The sequence below is a fragment of the Strix uralensis genome, chromosome 1, assembly GCF_047716275.1.
Source record: "Strix uralensis isolate ZFMK-TIS-50842 chromosome 1, bStrUra1, whole genome shotgun sequence".
NCBI classification, from domain to species: domain Eukaryota; kingdom Metazoa; phylum Chordata; class Aves; order Strigiformes; family Strigidae; genus Strix; species Strix uralensis.
Genome location: NC_133972.1, coordinates 55,203,041 through 55,229,194, shown reverse-complemented (window position 1 = coordinate 55,229,194; position 26,154 = coordinate 55,203,041). Strand labels below are relative to the sequence as shown.

General features: G+C 36.7%; 1 protein-coding gene across 2 annotated transcripts in view; it reads right to left on the bottom strand.

The window, feature by feature from the left end:
* Positions 1-26,154, bottom strand: part of ZEB1 (zinc finger E-box binding homeobox 1) — a 126,821-nt gene that overhangs the window by 11,230 nt on the left and 89,437 nt on the right. For both annotated transcript variants that reach the window (XM_074867093.1, XM_074867101.1), the window contains exons 2-5: positions 15,237-15,437; positions 9,900-9,962; positions 8,076-8,237; positions 3,571-3,773 (exon numbers count right to left, since the gene is read on the bottom strand). In XM_074867093.1, coding sequence (XP_074723194.1) covers positions 3,571-3,773; positions 8,076-8,237; positions 9,900-9,962; positions 15,237-15,437 — 629 coding nt within the window. The remainder of the gene's footprint in view (positions 1-3,570; positions 3,774-8,075; positions 8,238-9,899; positions 9,963-15,236; positions 15,438-26,154) is intronic.

Genomic DNA, 26,154 nt, shown 5'->3' with positions numbered 1-26,154 from the left:
AACAGTTCCCTTGGGATATGTGTTTCGTTAAACTGCAGTTTTCACCTCTCAGCAGATATTGCTCCCACCCTCTTTGGGATGGGCTCCTTCCCGCCTCCTCCCAGGCTCTGCAATGAGGTCTCCACTCTGACTTATCCTGATTAGCACTTGACCCTTGTTCCCAGGTTTGTCAGCTGCCTTTTGCTAGACCACATGGCTTTTCAGCTTTGTTTAACTAAGTCCCTTGAAGATTATGTTCTAGATGATTGTGCCTGATTTGCTGCATATCACTTTAATGATGCAACTTCACTGAGTCTAGAGGACCGTGTCAGGATTTACTTAAGCCTGTATAGAATCAGATACTACTGTTTGACTTGAGATTATACAAGTTAAAGGATCTCAGCATATATACAGCTACTGCAGATACTAGACTACATAAATATTCATACTAAATATTAGTGCATGTATTCAATCTGTCAGAAAAGTTTCTGCTCCAGTCTTCAAAATTCAGTGTTCTGCTTCCAAGGCATGGAAGCCCACATTTCTCTTACCAAATTTTTAATGAGTTTTTCCTGTTTTCCTGGTCATAGTGATAAGATGCTTTGAAGTTAGGCAGTGTTTCCATGTATTTTGCCTTACCTTCTTATATTTGTAATTCTTTATTTGGCTTTCTTGCTGTCTGTCCTACACTTTTTTTTTTTATAAATCTGGGACATCCTCAGAGTTACTCTGCAGGATCTTCTTTAAAACTGAGAAATCATAACTCTTTCACCTTCATTTTCTCAGATTCAAATGGTTTTCCCCCTTTAAGTACTGTTAAATCCACATTTTTTGTGCCTCTGATGTGTGATATATTTTTTAATGCACTGTACATAACTGCTGTCTTCTGCTCATTAAAGAATTAACTGCAGCATTTAAAGAATACTCCTCTGCATTCCTTTACATACTGAAAGAAGAAACATCAGCATTCAGGTCTGTAACTAGCCACTAATACATCCCTGCATCAAATATTTACTGTGCTTAGGAGTACATACCCTTTTCATACCAGAAAACAGAAACTAATTAATAGGAATCCTCAAAAGTTTTTTAGAAGACAGGAATTACAGGCACATCAGGTTTTTTTCAGAAATGGTTTGACCGTGGTCTTCAAGAACTGCCATTTCTCAGCGGTGCCCATGTCAGTATGAAATTTTAACCTATGGGTGCTTTGTAAATTGATGAAAAGAAAAATAAAACACGTATAAGAAGCACTTACTTATTCTTCAACATCTTTTTTGGAGCTTCATATGTGAAATATGCAGCATCACCTGCTACCAACCATTAGTGGTGCAAGAGCAGCCAGGGGAGCCATGGGGATTCCAGGGACAGGGACAAGGGAGGGATGAAGGAGAAGGTGCAGGATGGCTCTCAGCTCTCTGCTCAGGCAGAAGTAGCTGCAGTTTGGCTTATTTCTCCCTTCCTCAGAGGGAGGCACAGTGTGCATGTATCTCTTCTACTGCCTTCACTACACTAGATATTATCTTTGCTCATTGCTTCCTTGTACGGAACAATTACAAAACTGTCACATGCTGGACACTAACCAGCTAACAAAGTTATCCAAATAATCTACTTTCAGGTGAAGTCCTTTAAGAATAAGACATGAACCATTCTATGATTAAGTTTTGAAGATGCAGCTGTTTAAGATCCACAACCAGGAGGTCTATACTTTACTATGTAAATAAGTTAATTTTCCATTATACAAATGATGTAACCACGTATATGTACATAAAGCCAATTTTGAAGACGTAACAACTCTGTGACAATAACAAACAAATACATATTTCAAATTTACCAAGTATCTAAACTACTGTAGTTTTTATTCTGGCTATGGCTCTAGAGAAAAACCACACTTAAATGGCTATAATATTGAGTTCCAGATACTTCACAGAAACATTTATCAAATGCAGTTGTGCCTTCAAAAGTATAAACCCATTAAAATATATCTGCAGTAATACAAATTAAGCTTCCCTTTGTAGAAATTCTTCTGAGATTGTTTACTCACTTGGTGTTTTTTAGCTTTTCATTCAAACTACATGTAAATATGGGAAAGGCTTCTAGTCCCTCCAACTACTCTATTCTTCTGCTTTTAGGCTTCTAGTTGAAAAAATGATAATAAATGTCGTGTCTCACAAAAAAGCATTATACAAAAAGCATTCATAGATTTTATCATTAGAAATACAATATATATATATAAGACAACAGTAACTTTAAAGTGGAAGCCAAGCCAATTAAAGAACAAGACAGAAATTAATTGTTCATGAGAAATATATTTGAATAAACAGGAACCGCCACACCAGAACACGCTGGCAAGGTTATTTCAAACCCTGTGAGACAGTAAAATCCCCGCAGCAGGATGGCCAATACTTCTTGTAACAATTTTTCCTATTTAATTTACCCATGAAGGTAAACAGGTATAAAAATGTGTAACAAATTTTTAAACCTGTTAAATTCTTTGACTTAGTGATACTTTGTAGAATGGAGGTTAATACACAAGGTGTAAAGAAGCATCTCCTTTACTCTGCGTTAGGGCCTTTCGGTTTAATGAAAGATCTGTTGGTTTGGAGCTGCAAGAAATAATGAAGTACCTTTCCCTTTACATTCTTTTCACTATTCACTTTGCATCTTTCTGTGTTGTTTCCCTCCTGTTTCCTCTCTGGAAAATATCAATCTTTTTAGTCTGTCCTCAGAATGGAACATCTCCAAGCCTCTCTTTAGAAACCTGGTAATGAAAATTCTGTATCTTTTTTCTTTGGCTAATTTCTCACTGTTTCAGTGAGTTTCAATTGGTTCCTGAGCTTCAGAGCACCTCTGATAAGCTATGGAAGCATGTAATTGGGGATGAATGATAGGAATTGAAGGGATAAAAGAAGAAAAGAAAAAGAGGGGAACAGAATCTCAGGACCTTCCGTAGTGATGAGATGGCCAGCTCATGGAAGACGTTTCAAGGAACCATGCCCTCCGGTCAGCCCACGAACCAGAGAAAACAAGCTCAGAATATCTTTAGCCCTTTTTGTTGCTTCATTTAGTACTGAAACGTTGTATTTTATGCATAAATTATCTGTATATTGTTTTATAACATGGATTGCATTTAAAAACTGTATCTCACGGTTCAAGCAAATGAATCAAACAATGGTTTGTTTCTTAAGGGCAAAAATGGGTACAGTAAATTTTGAATTAGCCAAACAGGATTTATGAAAGAAGAATGTGTTTCACTAAAGATTTGAGATTAGAGTCACAATTTTAATGTAATGTTAGCCAATGAACAGAAAAAAACCAATTACCTATAAATGCAATAAAGCACTTAGGAAAACCAAATTTAAACCCAATCATACTGTCTAGATGAATGAAAACATAGGAATTCAGATCTCATCCTTTGACAGATACAGAAAAAAAATCTGACTTCAGCAGCAAGTTTAAGTGCGTGCTCCAAGAATGGGACTTCAGCATGCAGATAATTTGATGTGAACAGCTTACTTTGTACATTTTCACTCACATAACAAATCACAGCATTGTTACAGAGGGCGATAAATCCTTAATTCAAATGCCACTTACTTGATCTCTTCCTGATTTGTGTGATGTCATGTGGCGGTCGAGCTGCGTTCTGTACGCAAACGTGTAACTGCACAAGGAGCAACTAAAGTTATCTTCATTTTTTTCATGGCGGTATTTAATGTGTTCCTTCAGAGAGGTAAAACGCTTGTAACCTCGATCGCAATATGGGCAAGTAAGCAGTTGGGAAAATGCATCGGGTGTTCCTACACAGGAGAGACAATACACCATATTTAAATAAATGTAAGTTCCAAACTTATTACTATCAACATACGTGCTTTACATTTACATATATTGCTATAAGAAAACATGCAGCTAGCTGCTAGAAGCTCCATCTAGTTTAGAAAAAGACTAATGATAATTTTTCTTCCACAGGTATTACGTTACTAACTACAGTATGGTATGTTTGCCCCAGTGTACACTGGTGAGAGTCAGCACAACATGATTACCCAAAACCATACCTCACAGTGAGTCTGTTGGACTTTCCAATACACCACTAGAGCTTCTATATATGCATTCCTGTTTAAAAAGTAGTCTGAAAATTGTGAAATATGGTTTAAGAGCTAGTAATCTTTGTAGATCTGGTTAGCTCAATCACAGCAATCCTGAAATCCTCCTTACAAATTTAAGTCTATCACTGAAACACCTAATAGTCATCCTGTTTTCAACTCCTAAGGAATAAATAATACTTGCAAGCTGCAGAGAACACTTTTTTTCTCTTAACACAGAATTGTAAGTGAAAAGAGAACTGAAAAAAATATATTAGAAATGTGTTTATAATTCTTACACCTGGACCTGTTGGAACAGGTCCAGAGGAGGGAAAAAAAAATGATTGGGAGCTGGAGCACCTCTCCTATGAGGACAGGCTGAGAGAGTTGGGGTTGTTCAGCCTGGAGAAGAGAAGGCTCCAGGGAGACCTTATTGCAGCCTTCCAGTACTTAACGGGGTCTTATAAGAAAGATGGGGACAGACTTTTTAATAGGCCCTGTAGTGATAGGACAAGGCATAATGGTTTTAATCTACTCTCTTTTAATTTAAGACTAGATATAAGGAAGAGTTTTTTTATGATGAGGGTGGTAAAATACTGGAACAGGTTGCCCAGAGAGGTGGTAGATGCCCCATCCCTGAAAACATTCAAGGCCAGGTTGGACGGGGCTCTGAGCAACCTGATCTAGTTGAATATGTCTCTGCTCATTGCAGGGGGTGTTGGACTAGATGACCTATAAAGGTCCCTTCCAACCCAAACCATTCCATGATTCTACGATACACAGATATGTACCTGTTAGTAGGACATACTGTCTGAGTGACAGGAAGGAGAGATAATGTGAGGCCATAAATATGATTCTAATGTGATCTACAGAATCTATTCTGCTGGCTTTCATGAAGTTACTTCTGTATCAGTACAGGACAAAGTGAAATCAGATTGAAGCTGAATATTAATTTTACAAGTCACCATTTATGAAATTTTAACTCCCTCTTCTTATGAGCACATATTTATCCTCCATATATAGTAACATTCTATCTTTGAAAAATTATTTTTTTAAAGGATTGAAAAAACCCCTTTCTTTATAAATTGATAAAAGTGTGTTTAAATAAATGTAGGTTTTGCTGTATTTGATCAAATTATCAATTTATAAGGTGTTATGTCCTCCAATGACCATGCTACTCTTCCATGCTTCAGGGCAAATGGGAAGCAAATTTTGCAAGGATGCACCTATGCACTGTGCTGAGTGAGAGCAGGAGAGGAAGGTGGAAGGTCTTTACTGATTATCATTTTATGCTCTGAAGCACTAGGGGCAAATTTGTACGCACTGTCATTTGAAGTTGTGGAAGTATAAGTATTATTAATACTCAAAATTAACCAGTACTTTAGAAAGTACTTCTGAATTATTTATCTTTGTGACCTCTTCCAGCAGTTATCACCATAGATTGATTATATGCCCTATAAAGTAGCAATTCATTCTGTTTGTCTGGAATTTACTGACTTTATTTTTACTGAACGTGCCACTGTTCTTGCAACAAAAAAAGAGGAGTCAGACCAGCTTTCATTATTACCAAAAATCAACACCTTTTCTGTCATATAGGTTCTTTTACACTCGTTATGATAACAGGCAAGGTAACACTCGTGTTGCACTGTGTTGTTCTACTCCTTTCTGCTTTTCCTGGATTAGTTGGGTTGTCCAGAAATGAACCTGTCCTCACATGTGTAAACACAGTATGCTTCCCTTCAATTCTCTTTTTTCCATCGACAATTCAATTCACCTGACATAAAAAATACTCCATTACAGCACAAATATAACTCCGTGGAAATGTCAAGCATGTTATGAGGGACCTGGGGGTGTTGATTGACAGCCGGCTGAACATGAGCCAGCAGTGTGCCCAGGTGGCCAAGAAGGCCAATGGTATCCTGGCTTGCATCAGAAATAGCGTGGCCAGCAGGGACAGGGAAGTGATCTTACCCCTGTACTCGGCACTGGTGAGGCCACACCTCGATTACTGTGTTCAGTTTTGGGCCCCTCACTACAAAAAGGACATTGAATTACTCGAGCGTGTCCAGAGAAGGGCAACAAAGCTGGTGAAGGGTCTGGAGCACATGTCGTACGAGGAGCGGCTGAGGGAACTGGGGTTGTTTAGTCTGTAGAAGAGGAGGCTGAGGGGAGACCTCATCGCCCTCTACAACTACCTGAAAGGAGGTTGCAGAGAACTGGGGATGAGTCTCTTTAACCAAGTAATGAGTGATAAGACAAGAGGGAATGGCCTCAAGTTGCTCCAGGGAAGGTTTAGACTGGATATTAGGAAGCATTTCTTTCCAGAACGGGTTGTTAGGTGTTGGAATGGGCTGTCCAGGGAGGTGGTGGAGTCCCCATCCCTGGAGATGTTTAAGAGTAGAGTCGACATAGCGCTGAGGGATATGGTGTAGTCGGGAACTGTCAATGTTAGGTTAATGGTTGGACTGGATGATCTTCAAGGTCTTTTTCAACCTAGACGATTCTGTGATTCTGTAACTTACATTCTGTTTCCACTGGAGCAAATGGCAAAACGGTAATGGTTTTCCAAAGCCATTGAAGGCTCTAACTCTCTGTCGCTTCTCTCATGAAGTCCACTGGTTTGGAAGCATGTATCTTTAGCAAATATCACTATATTTTTGACATTACTGTTCAGCATCATGATTTTCAGAATACTTCCCTGTGAACTTACTGGGCTAGGTCCATTTTAAATTATTAATAAAAATGTGTATTTTTAATGATTACATGGAAAACATACTGCAAGGCTGTAAAACTAACTTGACAATCTGTGCCACTGCAACCACAGATTAAAATCTTAAATTTATTAAATTGTAAATTTTAAGATGCTACTGTTGAGCATATATCTTACTTGAATTTTGCAAAGCTTGTTAAATAAATCACAAAATATTAGTAATTCAGGTCCTATTTGTGTATGTAAATAGGCATGTACACAGTTTAAATTTCTCAAATATTTTAATTTACTTATTTTTTTCGCTAAAATCTCTAATAACATAAAATCTCTGGGAGAGCAGAACAAAACTGTTAGCATTACTCCTTTCACGGCTCTCCCTTAGACTTCAGTACAGTAATACAGCTACAATGACATTTTTTGTTCAATTATATACATTTTTTTACACTACTAGAACACAACAACTCCTAACCCTTTACATAGGATGTTACTTTCTTTATCTTAAATACTCCAGTAAAGGAACACAATTTGGTTGAAACTGCAGCTGTCACAGGTTATGAACGCTGAACACTTCAGAAAGCAGTGTGGAACACAAAAACAAACTAAACAGGTTTTGCCTTCAAATATTCATGATGAAGATGCCTTCAATGTTTCACGATGAAGAAATGAACAAAGTATGACTTCTCATCTCACTCAGAAGAGCATCTTAAGCATGAAACTTCCTTAGAGAAAAAAGACATCTACTTAAAAATAACAACAGGTCATTATTTTTTCACATAAATGTTTTCACATAAAAGTTTCTTTTTTCTCCGCTGCTGTTTTTTCAGGGAAAAAAAAAGCCCATCATTGAGTGGCTACCTAATAAAAGAACTCCCATCTAATAGATCCTTTTGGGTGTTTTGTTTAGAAATATAAAAAGAAAAGAAACATGTTATAAATCCCCTAAGTTATTCTTACACAAAACCACACTAGCTTGCTTTACTCCCATTATATTTAAAAAAATGTTTATTCTGTTCTTTCATATAATGCTACTGAATGGATTTATGAAAGCTTGAATTTCTACTTCCAGTTACTTGAGGTTATCATTTAGGTACCCATACAACTGAATCCCAAGTGCATGTCTTGTTTCTCAAAATCAAGTAGCAATGTTTTTTGCATGATGATTGCATCCTCTTATAATTATTTAACTAAGATTTCCCCCTGTCCCCAAGTTACATGTGTATGCATTGTTGTCTTTGAAAATACAACAGAACTTTTGGCTCAAGTAGTAAGTACAATTTATTTCATAAGAACTGAACTGGTGGCAAATTTACCATTTTCATCCTGACCACTAGCTTCTGGCGTGCCTTGTCTCTGGTCCTCCTCAGGTGCTTCAGGGTAGATAACAGCTGTATCTTCTTGTTGAAGGAATTCTTCAACATTAGGGTCATGGTTTTGTTCATTTTCTGCATCAGAATCACATTCATCTTCTTTTACTAAGAGTGAAAAACAAGATACAACATATGAAATTAAGAGTTTAAAAAGAACATAAATGAGATTTAGTAATTCACTTTGCATAATCACCCTCTATCCAATAGTTTCAAAACTCTTTACATACTAGAATAGGTCAAGCCCTTTTAAGATGCAGGAACATGCCAAGTTTTAAAACAGAGAAGCAGTGGCATAATGACATTTAAAGTTCTGACTAAAACCAAAGTTTGCCTCTTCAATTCAGTGCATTTTTATCATTTTAGATTTACATGTTCCCCTCAACTTCCCTAAAAATCTTAAATGCAACATTAATTATGATTTATCCCTTGTAGTCTGAAGGTCAGCTTACTGTCTTGGCTCCTATGTTTGCAAAAGTAAATTGTTGCCTTCAAGACATAATTTTTAGTGTTATTTAAGACCTGTTCATTAGTGCAAGTCCAGAAGATATTTAAACTCTGAATAACAAATTGGCCAGCTGAAATGCAACAAACTTGAACTTTCGGTGGCTTGTTCTCCAGTCTTGGAAATGGCTATCAAAAAGGTTTCAGATCTAGTTAACATCCTTCAACATTTTCCAGTTTAAAACTTAAGAACACAATCAATGAACAACTGTATTTCAAAGTTAACAAATAATAAATTAATTATTTTACTTAATGCTTGTAAGATAGATATTTGCTACCAAGTATTTGTCTAAATACATTGTTCATAGAGTTTACTTTTACCGTGGTGGCACATTTTGTAAGAGCTCTGCCTGAGGCCCACTAAATCATGACAGATCTCCTCCACTATTAATAATGTGAGGTATATTTTTAATAGGAAGGAGAAGTTTTACGATTCATCTCTCAGTGTGAAGTCATATACTCAATTTAAAATTTGACAATCTTTTTATGACATGAGGCAGTCTCTCACATATAGACTGTAATGCAATACATAATGTAGTTCTCCATAGTTCTTTGGAGAGGTTTGACTTTATAGTAACTAAAAGGAATGAGCGACTATACAGTTTTACACATATCAATGTTAAGGTTTTTGTTTGGGTTTTTTTTTTTTTTGCTTTGTTTTGTTTTCTTTTTTTTTTTTTTAAATAAGGCTTGCCCTTATAATATCTATTTAGTGTTAAGAGTGGTTAAAAGAAAAAGTAAAAATCTTTTAAAAAGCTGGATGAACTATATGTTAAATTTTTGTCAACAAGAGAAATAACAAAATAACAAAGCACCTGTTTTTGTCTGGTTCTGAAACTAAAGTACACACTTTATTTTGCCTTCTGTATAATCAGTACAGAGGAGTTGACAGTAAGATACAGTATTAGCTTAAGTTTATTTTAGTATATTCCTTATTAGTTTAAAACACTTTTAGTGATCTGTACTTGTATTCTATACAACTATGCATAAGATGAGCGGCATTCCTTCTTTTGCTTTCAGAAGACCCGGTGCTGCAGAGGACTGCTCTGTCTCACTGGTCAGCTGCACCTCTGGACCCAGGACATCCAAAAGGAGCCCAGATTATTGTTTCTCAGTTAAAACACTGTTTATAATGTTTATAATGTTCCACAGTGAAGCAGTTTATAAAGAGAGATGGGAGAATTTCAAAGATTTCAGAAGGATACTCACCTAGCCAAAATTCAATAGCACTTTATGAATATGGGACTTAGATTAACAAAAAAATACCTGTACATCCAACTTCATCTGTCTGAGCTTCAGGCCCCAGGATTTCCTTTGTTTCTTTTCCAGCTGAAACAGTACATTTCACAAAAAGAAGAATGAATATTTAAGAACAACCCAAACCAACAAAAAAGCACCACACACACAACTTAATATATTTGAGTTATTTCTTCAGCAATTTTTTTCATTTCTGTATTGTTTAGAAGAATTGCATTTAAACAATTTCAAAAACATGAATAGCACAGTATTTCAGCAGTCTGTAATCATCTGAACCACAAAGATATTCCATGATTAAAGAAGTGAAATCTTAAAAGGAAGCAATACTAAACACTAACCATTATTTGAAGAGAGGTAAAGACAGGGACAGTGTGTTCAGCAAATACAGAGTCAGCTATTTAAATAACACTATCTACAAATGCAGCTATCTGGTACACTGGAATATTATTTCCGGAAACCAGAGTATCATAAACCAAATAAGTTTACATTATTTTCTCCAATTAACAGTTTTCAGGAATGATTGACAATTTGCTGGTTATGTCTGCAAACAGATACCTAATGCATTCTCTTTCTTGTAATTCGTCTATAAACCACTTATAGGTTGCAACTGCTTAGACAAACAAGGATTTTAAACACATGCTGTCCACTTCACATCAACTGTGCACTACAAAAAATCTTTCACGTATCAATTCCAATATTCTGTCTGAGTTTGCAGGTATCAGACGTCCATAGAACTATCGCTGTGTAGCCTACCTGCCTTCGAAGCTTCACCAGCTCCTGCTGAGCTGCAGCGGTCAAGGATGCAGCATGGAAGTTTTAACTCACTACAGGTTGTTGGTTCAAATCAATAAGCAGCCCAAGTTGTTCCTAATTTACATTTGTTGGGTAGCGTGGACTTGGAAGTTCCTATTGTAAAGGCCACTGCTGCCATTTCTGTCAGTATGTGGCTTATGGCAGGAGTGCACAGGAAAGCTATGTTGGTTGTTTCGCTCCTTTATCAGTAGCATGCTATGTTAATATATGTGAAATTAAAGCATTATTTCATAGTTTTATTATGGAGACCTTTGATGCTTCAGAGCTACACCGAGAAAAAGACTCTTACATGATACAGGAGGTTAGACTACACAAATGCTATGATCTGAAATGGCAACTTTTTATTTACCTTACTTTACTGTACTTCAGTACAGGGAAAAATCATTTGGTTTGGCTACTCAAAATCCCAGAACATTCCAGCATTTTAATTACAGAAGCAGCCAATTTCTCCTTTATAAGAAAGATGGTAAATTCTAGGAAAACTTTTAAGTTCTCAGATAATACCAGTTTCCTCAAAGGAAAAGATTGTTAATTCTGTCAATTTTGACAAAATCCCACAGACCTAAAATATCTGCAGTTAGTCACAAACAAGAAATATGTTTAAAAGAAAATTGTAACACTTAAATCTTACTTTAATTATCTTCTAAAAAAACCCAAACAGTCTGTATTTTATTGGTCAATACTGGATTGTGAACTAATTACGTTTTTGGCTCATGATACCGCAGACTTGGTTCAGAACTTGTAAGATGGATGACTGCATGCAATGCAAATTTAAATCCAAAATTTAATTTCTTAAAAACAATCATGATGCAAACCCACTATTTTTCTTTAAAAAGGTTTTGATTTTTCTCTATTATGAAATAGGATCTATGGAAGAGGGGGACTATCAGTAAGCTATTACTCACAGAAATTTAAGTGATAGCATCTCTAGCAAATTCCATTGGCTTCAGTACAAATAAAAGCTATGCTTCCCAAGAGAATGTGAAGGAATTTATGGCATTATAGATTTATCTCAGTTAAGTTATAACTCCTCTCAATTCTAATAATCATAACCTCTGTTTGGTACTGTCTCTTCCCAATATCTAAAAGTGGAGTATAAGACAGGGAAGAGCCCTTTTCCACAGGGGGTGATCTTCCTTAATGCTATAGGAATAATTAATAATTTGAAAAAATGTTAAGTAGAGCTCCATCTTTATAGCTATGTATTGTCCACATAGGAAGGCAACTTTGCAATTGTGCCCTCAGAAGCCCAACTATCACACTGCAAATACAGCTGCTGGGAAGCAATGGAAAGGGATGGGATGATGGGGGAACAGATCTTAAGACAGTGATCCACCAAGTACAAGTCAGAGCTCAATTCCAGAAGAAATTTGAGCTACCTGCTGAATGACTGCTTAAGTACATGTCTCCACAAATTGCATCTAGAGCATGAATATCTATCTTGGCATTACATCTGGACAGACCAGGTAATTGTAAAACATTCTTGGACTTCTGTATCTCATCATTGCTTATGAGCAGCTGCAGAGATACGGTGGGACTTCCCTAGGGTTAAATGCTAATGATATTCAGATCACAGGCAACAGTGTGGACTAGCAGCGATCATGCATGACACAAGCACTGTGTCATAGGCTGACTGTAAATATCTCTTCATGGGTAAGATAACTGATCAAATTTAAACCACTAGCAAAATGGAATTTTTGGTTGTAGGCAGAAAGACAAACCACCGAAATTTCCACTGCGGTCTTATCTTCAGAGAAGGGAATAAATTCCAAAGCCCATCAAAAGAGTTTCTAATTTAAATTCTTTAGAGCTAATTTTCTGATATGTATGTAGCAAGTACTATTTACAGCTTACAGTATTGCCTGGTCATTTGCTTCTGTGAGTAAAAGCTTGATCAAAAAGATGCCACACTTTTTTAGCTTTCCTCTCAAATGAAATTAATACAAAATAGCGCAGCAGTCTTCCTCAGCAATCCACTACACTGAAAGAACACCATCAATCTTACAGCACATAGGCTGAACCTAAAATTTTGTGAGTTAAAGGAATTTTTGAGTTCCAGGAAGAGCTTAAACATAAAACATAACTTCATTAACTTTTAAAGGTTATTTCAAGGTCAAGACAATTTTTTTAAATTTTCAATTTTTCGAAGATATCTTAGGTCCAGGTCTGAGATCTCTAGATTTACTAAATACTTGTAATACATAATAATGCTTTTTAAGTGTATTAATATAATAAGTCAGTAAGTTTAGCCTTTCCTTTTTTTTTTAATTGTAGCATTGGTTTTACTTTAAACTAAAGCAAAAAAAAAAATCATATTACAGAATCATCGCACACATGAATGCTGGCACATTGCCAACAACTTGTGCAGGATATACGTGGTTCACTTCTTCAAACCCATATGACTGTTTCAGTTAAACCTCTTGAGATATACACCTTATATTTAAAACACCTGTTCTGAAAGTCTTTTAGAAATTCAGTTAGAATGACTGGAAACGGAAGGAAACTAATCTGATAAAGAAATGTTACGTGTGTTGTTTCTATTCTTGGGCATTCATGAACAGAATAAATATGTAAAAAAATCATTCTGTCAAGTTCAGCTAAAACCAGGAACTTTCAGTACTACTTTACCAATTAAACACAACTTACTAAAACTGCTGTAGTGTATGTTTTCTAAAAATAATCATCTACCCTGAAGATGGTACTAATGTTGCATGGACACCTACCCCAGTACCTCTACCCATATGAGAGAGATCATGTATTCAGTACTTCTCTCTTCAGATTTCTAATGCGCAACCAAGACTGGTAAGATTTTCAGCTTACAACTTCCCTTCTGGGAAGGCTATAAAGAAGTAAATAGTACTTTACCACAGCAAATCAAAGCTCCATAAAACCTAATGTAGCCTTTGTTTTTCTCATGTAGTCATTGCTAGAAATTCAAATAATTTATTTTAAAAAAACTTTGCTATCAAATAAGAAATGCTCCAGACTGCTACAAAAGAGACTTCAGAATACATCATCTTTACAGAAGAAATTTACGGTACTTTGAGCAAGCCTGTATGTCAATTGTTTAATCTTTTGTCTGTCTAAACACTGACGAAAGCCTGTCTTTGTCAGCAGTGACCAAGGCAGGGAAAACACTGCCTATGTTCTGATTCTACAATCACAGTAGAATTTGGTTTAAATGCTTCATTTTAGCAAACAAATTTTAAAAGGTTAAAAATGGTACATTTGAAATGAGTCAAAAAAGATGCCATCAAATGTCTAGAGGTCTGAAAAACCCCAGAAGGTTGTCTGAGGCAAAATGCTGTGTCATGACTACCTGTAGGTATATCTCCAGGAAATGTTCAGTCCAAAGGGTCTTGACCCATGACCCTCTGTGAGCCCAAGCTCTTCTTTCACTGCCTATTTCAGGTTTCCTACAACTATGCTTGAAGAGTTCAAGAAATAGTCTACACACAGCTCATTTTTATGTAATTCCAATTGATAGATATAGCCTGCAGTAGAGCGAAGATATTATAGGAGAACTAAGAAAATTACCTACCTAATAATTTAGCTCCAAAATACTCATTTCCCTGCACAGCATACTTTGGCAATAGCAGCTATGTAAAAACAGGCTGAGTTGATGCTATTCTTTGAACTCTCAGCTGCTCACTCTCAGCTGGATTGCAGTTAGGGACCATATGACCAATTTCCATTTATTTAGATGTGAGGTCATGCAATTTGTCTTAAACCACCAGTTTTAACAAGGTGGATGCTAAAGAATTGTGGCTGGAGTTCAGACACAAACAGGGATATACTCTGTATCTTCCAGGGGATTAAGGCCAAATTCCATAATAAATTCCACTAATTTATGCATTTATCCCTGTTTGGCTCAAATGTAAGCATGCTGTGTGATATTATGAAACTGCGTATCTGATTCCACAGTAAAAAAAGGCCCATTTCCTGATTGCTTCAAATTTTCAGCTTCTAAAGCTGCTGCATAATATGTACAACGTTTACCTCCTTTCAATGTTTTCAGAATACAGATTAATTACGAGTAAGATGGCCAATTCTAAAACTAATATTCTAAAAAATTTTTTTTCTGGATATATTTTACAAGGGAAAAGGCAGAAGCAGATCACAGGGAGAAATTTAAATTTGAATATTATTTTGTTTCATGTTTTTGGCTTACTGCTTACTCCTCAAGCACAGCAAAGCCTGAACCTTACCAGGACCCATGGCAGAGACCTGCCATGCAAAAAGACTTGGAAAAACTAAAAGCAAGTAACTAGTCTCTGATCACCCTTGAGAATGCTGCATCTACAGATTTGAAACTCCTGTTTAACAATGCCAATGGAATGAATGCACCTCTGAATCTGACTCAAACATTAAATAAAGAACATAAAATATATTACAATAAATGTTAGAAAAACCTCTTTTTTGATTGTGAATATTACATGCTATTTCAGTAACAAATTGACAAAAAGAAGTTCTACTGAATCTTCATTTTAGAAACCTTTCTCTACATAGCATCATCAGTGAAAATGAACATACCTTCATCTTCCCAGCAACTGTTTGTGCTCCCTTCTCTTTCACTGTTTTCTGGTAATACTGTATGGTCTGCTGGCAAGTCATCTTCTGGCACACTAGCATCACAGTCTGCCGCATCAGTTACACTTTCTTCTTCCACTATATGCAATTTATCTTCATCGTCTGAATCTGAGTTTGCTTCTACCACGTTATTATAATTGGTGACTGCGGACAAAAACCAGAATACTGATCAATACACTCTTAGTTTACAGAGATCCAAAGCTTTCAGTACTGGGGCCAGACGCTATATCTGTGGCATCTCTATGAAGTCACATTATTATTTCTTCTTTTCACATGGGGATGGCAGTGGCTTGTGAGCAACTTGGACGTAATGGCAGCACACAAGGAGGCATCTGACATCTGCTGGGCTTCCACCACTGCTAGGAACCACGATACCTCTCACTTCTGCACACTCAGCGTAAGGCTGCACAAGAAAAGGCGAGAGTTGTCTTCTGGACGACACTGAAACATCAGGCTTCCAGCTGGACCACTCCAATTTGGATACCAGCATTACTGTACAATTGCTTTAAGAATATTATGGCCTGGTCAGTAGTCTGTGAAACACTTAATACTGATAAACAACATTTTGTTACAAATGCGTATAATGAGGATGGGCTGTATGTGTATAGCAACCAATGGGGTATAGAAGGAACAAAACTGTAGGGAAACAACTGACACTGAAGGCCAAGTGACCCCATGCTGAGCACACTCCAGAGATGGTAGCTCAGTCACTCTTGTCCAGCCCCGTGGAGCAAGCCTTTGTCTGCAGTTACACATGCTAGCTGTGCTCACCCAGTCCATCTTCTCTCTGGCTTTTCTTGTAACCAATGCCACCCCCTTGCTCCAGGTATGTGAATCAAGTAGCAATAAATGGGAACAATAAGGAGATTTGATTCAGAAGGGCTGGAGTGCTCCTGATCCAAGCTAAAATGCTCTTGTAGTTACACCCAAAGATCACACGAAAGACTCTGCAGGAGATCAAACTAAAGACTCAGCAGGATGAATGTGAATGGAAAAATCTCAGAGGTGACTTAGAAAGGAAATCTCATGTAACATTTTCCCCAGCTACCATGAAAAGGTAATAACTCTACTTTTTCAACCTGGAGTACATAGTGTGAGAGTCCTGTGGACAAAGGATTACATAATGATATATATGCTTCTGGATATGGGAGCAGATTATTATTTAAATAGTCTTCATTTGTAACCACAAAAGATCAGTTATGGCCATTTAAATTTAAATTGTAAGGATTATGTATTAAGAAAAAAATTACTTTCACAAACTGTTGAAACGTCTTGTTACTCACACTGAAGTTAAAGTATTAAACACTTATATGTGTATTACTCTTCACTGCCAAGTTTGAATGTCTTACTAAAATGCTTCAAAATATAGTTTGAGAAAGAGAATTAATTTATCGATGAATAAACTAACAAGACTTGTCTTAGCTGCAATACTCCTTCAGTGCTTATCAGAATTAATACCTGGGAGGCACATAATCATGCTACTTTATGATACCTGCATCCTGTCACTGTTAGCACATGAGAAGCCAGGCTGATTCTTTCATATGAAATCCTGCCTAATAAGGTAGATAAACACCAAACTAGATTCCTGCTCTTCTAAAGTTACCTTTAAAAAAAAAAAAAAAAAAAGATATTCTAGTAATTTAAAAATGCATTTCAGCAGGGAAAGTGAGTAACATTATGAGCTGACAGGCTACTATCTCATTTCTTTCCAACTGAGGAGAAAGATGTCTCATCTCGAACATGCATAAGCATGAAAAAAGATCCTTTTGAATTCGAAACAATTGTTCCATGTGTCCATATTTTATACACATAGTGTTATTTAAAAAATGTAGTAACGCCTCACTATTCATGGCGCTGACATTTTCTAAGACAACAAATTTAGGCAAATTGCCTAAATACTGGTATCTGGTCCATTTCAATCGATAAATTGATATGCACTTCATATTCTGTAACTGATTTTGCAAAATAAAATAGGTACTATAAGGAATGCTTTAATATTGTGTGAAAGAGAAGACACACATGTATTCCCTCACCAAAGCAGAAGAGATTTATGAATTTATTTGCCTGAGAAATGGTTAATGCAACTTTAATAAAAGTGTAATAACAGACATAAACCAGGAGGAAGTGGAAAAATTATTTTAGCCTGTTGTCTTAACTGGGTTTTACTGTGATGCTTAGATGTAGAGGATTATTAATATAAAACACCAGCATATTTACCTTTGCCACATGCAAGGGAGATCAGCAAGAGCAGGGATCAAAATTTATAGGCCTAAGTTCAGGTTTCAGTAATGTAGATAATGAATACTTGATTTTTTAAAAATAAACTTCCTTTTTAGCTTGCGAAATTAAGTGGAATCCCTTATATTAGAATTCGAGTGTTTTTTATGGAAAATGAAAATATAATCAGAAAATTTGTCCTGAAGAATTACACTTATGGAGAAAAAACATCTCTTCTTTTCCGCACCATATATTTTCTGATTTTAAAAATAATCTATCATTATGGCTCTAGTTACCTTGAAATATTTTCATAGATCCGTGCTACGCTCACTCATGTGCTAACTCTGTAAAACTTAAAAACTCCTCCTTCTCCATGAAAAGCGAGAAACAAATAGTCTTTGGGATTTCAGTTTCTTCCACCAAAGATCAGTTGTCAACAAGGCAACACAATAAAATCAGCAAGAAATCTGGCTCTAACATTCTCGTTTTCCTCTTATGAAGAGCTTTGGGGGAAATAAACTGCAAAACCTGCATCTAAACGGACTCAGCACATTGAGGATGGCCAGGCAACCCACACCAAACACAGCAGAAAGTCAAGCACTTAGAATGATGGAAACATCCATATATCTATAAGCAACTCTAACTAAACGATTACATGCTGCTTTCCCTCTACAGGATGCTTGCCTCATCTAGTGCAGTGATGGCAAATACACAGGGAATGCTCAGTTTTATGGAGTGAACCGAGTATTTGTAGGATCCTGCCTCATTTTTTTAGATTGCAAAGTAATTGCTCATCCTTTTTATCCCCATCAGCCAGTAGTGTTCCCAAAGCCTCACTTATAGGATGTTAGCCAAAATGGGATTCCTCATTATATATTATATATATTATATATTATATATTTATAGACAATATATTATAACTGCATATTATTATATGATTATATATTATATATAATTTCCCTACATAGCACACAGCAGGAATGCTTCAAAACATGAAGCTGTAGTAACTGAACTGTAGTAGGGCGATGGTATCTCCATTTTACGGAGAAGAAACTGGCTACTTAAAAACCAGAGGATTCGTTTGACAATCCTGGCATTGCTACGTCAGTGTAAGGCACTTCAGGCTCGGCTTTTCAGAGGACTTTGCTTTTTTACAGCATTTTATATAATCAGAGCATACTTGCGTTCATTTCAAATGCAGCTGTGCTCAGAGTCCAGGTACCTTGGCCTGCGTGCCACAGCAACTAGAAACACAGAGATCACCCCCAAAATAAGTGACCTTCCAGAATCTCATAAAAACTCCTTGAAAGAGAGAGAACAAAATCCAGTCTTTCAGTGGAGCTTTCAAACGCCTTAGAGAGCGTGCTTTTGATTCCTGCAGTCCCCTACTTAAACTACTACACTTTCCAGCAATTAAGGCAAGGGTTCTAGAGGCAACAGCTTCCTTTAATAAACACCCCTGATTCATTCTCTGGACACCATTCCTCCTGTGAAAAAATCATATGATCACATAATTAAAGATCTTATCATTATGCATATGTGCAAGGGACAAATTAAAACAGTGTGAACAATCTTCATTCTGACATTTTCCAACTTTTTTTGAATGCTCGATTTTCAAAGACAGGTGTTCGATTTCAAAAAATGTATTAATATCCTTTAATAGAAATGATGGTTAAAAAACAATCAAAATTAAAATCCCATTACATGGTACCATACTGATGCCTGCATGGCTGCAAAGCTTAGCTTTAGCAATGCAGATCTGTTCCTGGTGCCTACAAGACTAAGGGGTGCTAGTAGCAGGTTGCTATCTTCATTTGCTTCAGACACGTTTTGGCTACACGCTTCACAGCTCTTTGAAGACATTAAAGAAACCCTGGAACTACGGCACCCAGCATCCAACTCCAGTGGTAACTGTCCTCCTCTCCCTTCTCCAGTTCAATCCTAGAGCCAAATCTAGACCTTCCCTATCTGCCCATCATTTTGAATGTTTTCTCCTCTCATCCTTGATGTTCCCTCAGAATAGCCACCACTGAAAAAAGAGGACAACAAGCTCATGAGCCTTGCTTGATGATTGGCATCACAGTAACTGCTGAAGTTGGGAGGAATAAGTTCAATTAAACCTTTTTAGATAGAGATTGAAATATACTCAATACAAAAGCAATATGTAGAGACTACTGCTTACAACCTCTGAAAGAAATTCAATTGAAAATACATAAACGATGACTTCAAGGGGCTTCTAATTTGGTCAAATATTCCATGCAGAAAATAAAAACCACATACAAAACCTTGCTTAGAAGAATAGTTACAGCTTTCCAGTATTTAAATAAATATTTAAAACTTCAGTAATATTTACTTTTAGTTAACATAATTTAAAAGTAGCAACTACCTAAACAAAATGATTCAGTCTGGATCACAGAAAACTGGCACAAACAGCAATCAATGTCTCCACAATGAGACACTGTTCTGTGAAAAATCAAGGACTGCTAAAGAGGTTACATCACCCTTGGCCACCACTGCTCCAGGGACAGCCATCAGCAGCAGGGGAGAAGCAGGAGACCACTGAAGAGAATCTTATCTTTAACTGAAAAAGCTAAATCTGACTCAGATCATGAACCAGGGCTGTAAGCCTCTGGAAACAGGTCACCAGAAAAGCATATATGATGTATAACAGAAATAGGAGCCTACTCTGTCCACCATATAGCATGTAACCTTAGTATAAAAATGTACATTATTATATTAAACAATTTCATTATTAATTTCAGCCTTACTTTCACAGATGGATAGAAAAGGCCCCACTTTCAACATATGTATTATGAATTACACTGAAGACTAAATATTTATTCAATAATTTTTATATCACTACCATGTATCTTCTGAAATAAAGATGAAAGTCATTAAAAAACAATACATGAAAAGTACATCTTATGAACCATAATTACTTTTTTTCCTGTTGATCACTTTCTTGCTACAGTATCCTGATTCTTAAGAATAAATGTGTATCTGTAGTTGAAGCTTTCATTGCTCTAAGAGTAAATGACTGCAAGAAGAACTGCAGAAAATGAGCTTTGCTTTCTGGATTTTGAGAGTACTAAATGCAGAGATGTACAATGTTGCATAATTCTAATTAAAAAAAGATACACGTTCAAATGGAATTAGTGATTAAAGAGCTAAAACAAAGAAACATATTATTTTGCTGGTTGAATACAGCTAGGAAACTGCGATACATACGTCTAGTCAAATTCAAACATGGTATTTAAAAGGAAAAGAATCTTTAGTTCTGGGATTGAAAACCAATGAACCCAGGAAATTTAAAGCGAACACTTAATATTGCAGAGATAAAAGACTACAGGACTCGCTGTTTCCACAGCATATACTATAATGGGAGAATCCCCAAAAATACAAGTAACCTGGGCGGCAATAGAAGGAAAGCTTCTCAGAAAGTTGGCAGCAGGTACCCGCTCACTGCTTCCCCATCCAGATCTGCCCTCAGAATCACCAGATGACAGGAAAGATAACATTCCCAACACAAAGAATGACCCAATCAAGTTCATATCACTCAAATTCTGATAGGAATTTACTCATCTCAACAAGTAAAAAAAGTATGTGATGGAATAGGTACTGGAATAATTTGAGATCAGGTGGCAACAGCACAGAACTGCACTAAAAAGAGGACAGGCTTCAACAGAACTAATCTGTAATCTCTATTTATTACCAGGACGTGGAAGCATACAGAAGGAAGGATGCTTTGAACCTGATCTGTTACAATCTTTTCTTCAATACTTGCCAGTGGTTGCTGTCTCTTACTGGTCCAACATTCTTACTACCTGTCTCTTTTATACCTCTCCATATTTAATCCAAAATCCTACTTAAGTCCGTTGAAAAAATAAGCTTCTCAGAATTTGTGAGTTAACACAAACATCCTTGAATTTTTTAAGATGTTGGACACCTGTAACAAAGACATTTGAGTTGCGTGGGCTCAGCATCTCAACGCTGAAAAGGCTGGAGATCTAGAACAGGTGTGAGGGATTATGATCTTTTAGAAATCCTACTTCTAAAAGCTCTTCCAAGTTCTAATAAAAAAATTTGAAAGCTTATTCATGGATACTGTTAAAAAAACCCCTTTGATTCTACAAACTGGAACAACTCCTGTGCTCTGTGAAGTGCATTCCTGGTTCATGGATTTCTGCTCTGATAGTCTACAACATCTCTTGGAAACCATTTACTGTCAGCTCAGGTGAAGATCTGCACTTAACATATTATTTTGCTCTAGTCTTAAAAATATTTTAAGCAAAATACTGCTTGTATGTCTATATATAATAACATAGATACTATATATTATATATAGTATATTATTATTGATAGTAGTATATATTATATATATGTTAATGTATCAGGCAGAAACCTGATAATTTAGCATTCAGTATTTTATATTTAGATTTTAGGGTATACTATTAATTTTATTACTACTCCTGAATGAAATGCCATACTTCCATGTCTCTACTGAAAAACTGCCCAGTATCTTTAGTAAAGTTAGGCCTTTATGTTATTTTCATATTTTTTCTCTTAGTTTAATACATACACTTGAAATTAATAAGTACCTTCCATGCAATAATATATACAGAACCATATTATCATCTTAAGCAGAAACACAGGGAAGAGTTTAAGAAAAGGGAAAGCATATCTTGATGCTTCTCCTAAAATTCTCTGCCTGTTTCCAGTAGTCTTTTTTCTCCTGGAATTTCTAAAGGAGATGTGCTGTCTTCATACCTAATAGCCTCATTTTCTGTGAATTTGTCTGGTTACTTTTTTGAATTTATTAAAATTTTGGCATCCAAATTATTCTGAGGCAAGCAGTTTCACAGCTCTGTGTTGTGGGAAGAATAAGCTTTTGCTGTTGATTTTGAACCTGCTCTGCACTAGATTCAGTGGATGTCCCCTAAATCCTCCCCACTTGTGTCATCTATGCTGCTCCTCTCTGGACCTTCTGTTCTGCTGCATCACTGTGTTTACAGCAGGGAGAGATGACAACCTAGAACTGCACCCAGCATTCAGGATGCACATGCATCATGGATTAGAATTGCAGCATAACAACGTGCTGTTTTCTTCTCTATCCCTTTTCTAATAATGCAAGTCATATTCTAGGACTTTTCTTGACTGTTACAAGTAATTAAACTAACACTACTACAGGTTTATTTTCTGTAACCCCAGAAGTGCTGTTCCTGAATGGTAACAATCAGCTCGGAACCCATCACAGGACACTGCTCCCTTTCCTCCACATACACTACTTCACTTTTATCTACCTAGAATTTTATCTGCCTTACTACCACTTGGCTATCTGGAAACACTGTCATTATTTCCCAAACAAGTACAAGCAACCCGTAGTGAAAATATTCTTTGCTTCCCAATCATGCCATAGCCTCCACCAGGCAGCAGGGTGATTTCCTGTAGTATTGGGAAAGCCAGCAGCACTACAGAGGCGAGTGGAGGTAGCAGAACACATTACACTAGGCAGCTTGTTGAACTCAGTAAAAATACACTACAAGGAGAACCCATTATGTGGGAAGTGTGAGGAAACTGTATTATAATCTTAATTAAATCATTCCAATTAAAAAGAAAAAAAAAACAAACCCACAACTTGCCCAAGATTAGTTTCTGAAATAAACCTTTTTAAATTTAATTTAAAAACATACTTTTAATTTTCAGAAAAGTCATTCTGCTTTTAAGAACAGTTTATGTGCTATAACTGTGAAGAACAGAACTGTATTTTATATATAAGTTTGACTCATTTATTTAGACATATACACATGTGAGCGTGCTCACACAGGAAAGGGGGAACTGGATTCAGTCCTTCCTCTGCCTGAAGGGATCAAACTTACATCTCCCACATGTGTATATATAAATATATGAATAGTTATAAAAAAAGTCAAAATATTTACATGTACCAAGCACATTTCTGATAATTTTGTTTAACTAATAAAAATCTCTTTCAAAATGTTTTTACACCTCTTAACTGAATACTAATGTCCAGTCAAATGCAGCTTGACATACATTTTGATTGAATATTCCGACACCATAAACCCCATAAAATTCAAGAATCTTAATATGCACTAAGGTACATAAATTGTCTCAATACACATGTACTGGATTATTTGGTCTTCTGGTCAACTCAAAGAAACACTGAGTTTAAAATAAACGTTTTGCAAGTGGACTGCATACTAAAGTGTGCTCTAAATGCTGTACCAAAAGAGACTGAATGTTTGGCTTGGCTTACACAACACACATTAAAATCAATAGTGTAAATACAAACTTTCTGCTTGTCAATTTTAAATCATGGTTTTAAAATCAATTAGTATTTGACATTAAAAACAAACTGACCTTCAATGTTGAATTTTTCTATTGATATGGCAAAGTCTGGCACAAAGCCTGATGATCTAAATCAGGATCAGTTCCCCAGCATGAGGGTAACGGCTACGGCTCTGGCACTAGACTCTGAGATGACATAAGCGATACTTGGAGCAAATCTGGCAAATATTCCAGCCTCAGTGATTAAATTTCTTGCTGCTTGCCTTTGCTCATCTGATCATTAGTTTGATTTAGCTTAACTTAGTCCCATATGCACAATTATATTGGAATGGGACAGTTTGGTAGTGTACTATTTAGAAACCCAGAAGCAGAAGCAGCTCCAGGTTTTCCAGTGGGGCAGACATAGTGGAGTTTCTGCCACGAAGGTGAATAAAGGCAGACAGCAGAGAGCAGCTGGGGAATCTGCTGCTTTGGCTGCTCCTGGCAGGCAGCTACTCTAGCCTGTGCTAAAGCAACCTGCTTTGCCTATGACTAAGATAAGTTCTGGGCAGAAGAATATACATATTCCCTCCATCCCTTCCAAACTATTCAAACTACATACCTAAGACTTTAGACTTTACTTCTGTATCACTTCCGGGATACTGAGCCCAACACCAAGACAGAAGAGGGATCAAAAAACAAGTCCCACTGATTGTAAAGGATTTGTAAGTCACTGGTTCTGACAGCAAGGACAGCAAGCTTGTACCCACACTAACAGGCAGGATGGTGGAAGAGAAACAGAAATATATGATGAAACTGCTGACACTGAGGACCTAATGTTCACACTCTGCGTTTCAGAGCAGCCTCTTAATAAAACTAGCTCTAGTCTGGTCTTTTGGAGTAAATTTTCTTCAGTGGCTGCAACACACTAAGAATGCTCCCAGAGCCTGTTTTCTCATTTTGTATAAAGAAAAGGCATGCTCCCAAGTCAAAGCACAATGAGTGAGGACAATCACTTGAAAAACACAGTCCTGATGTGAATCAAGCCACTGAAGGATATACACCTGCAGCCGAACGCCTCTGGAAGGGACACACTTCTTGCCTGCAGTCTGAAGGATAAAACTTTCCATTACTCATTCCATTATAAAGTTGATTAAATGTGACCTCAGCCTGTAGAGGGGAGGAACCTCTTGGGCCATCTACGCTGTTCCTCCCTCCTACAAGCAACCAGGTCATATACTCCCTTTCACAATTTAATTTTTGAAAGGATCAGTCAAACTGTTGCCAGACTCCTGAGTGCAATAGCAACACAGGAAAGCTTGAAAAGGACCTTTGGGAGACAGAAGAACAATGGCGCAGAAGACATGGATGCCAGTGAGTACCCAAATCACTCAGCACTGCAGTGCAGGGTTAAAAGATGAGTGAATGGCAATGGAGTTCCAGGACTGGTAACAAGTTGTCATATGCAGCACATATAGTCCAGTAAATGAGAGACCACCACCACCCTTTGAGTTACTTCTTGAAGGAAAACCTTTTCTTCCGCTTGCTTGAAATATCTTACGATCATAGGCGTGGTTGTTCCCATCTGCAATGCTGACTGGCATCAGCTCTGAACATGACCAAGTATCACCTAGTAAGATGACCTGACCACAGCAACCATGTGTGTTTCGGTAACTCCTGAGATTGCAGATGACAAGCTCAAATGGGGACACTGGTTTCACACTCATTAGAAAGGATCATGAAAATTACAAATGCAGACCTCTCAACAAGAGGCCTTAGTACAGAAGACCACTGGGTCACCAAGTGGGAGCTCTTAAGGCAGCCCACATACCTTATAGTTTTAACTGTCCATCATCTGAGCAATGCAATCACAGCAGTTGTACACTGGGATACTATATAAGCCTTTCCTAGAAACACTAGACTCCAAATGCATGCCACTTTGAATGTCTTTCCAGATACTGTAATGCTACATGTTAAAAATTTATAGAACTTATACAGGGGGGAAACAACTGTAAAAGCAACTCCAGCACTTATATGAGAGTTTATTTGCATGTAGAATTGACATGAGTTCAGAGGTGAGAAGTAGAACAAACAAGTATTTCAAGTATTTAGTCTTGGTCCAATAATAAGTTTAAAATACAGGAAAACATATGTTTATGTATTTATACTTACACATACATACTTACATATGTATTTTCAGGTTTGATAGCCTAAAATTAGATTTGGAAATTTATATCTATATCATCATATAAAAATAATCTGATTTTGAAATACTTCTCTTATTAGGACTACTTCAGAAAAGTAACTTAAGAAATGTAATTTTTAACACGCTGCTTGGAGACTTTTCATTACTCTGCAGCTC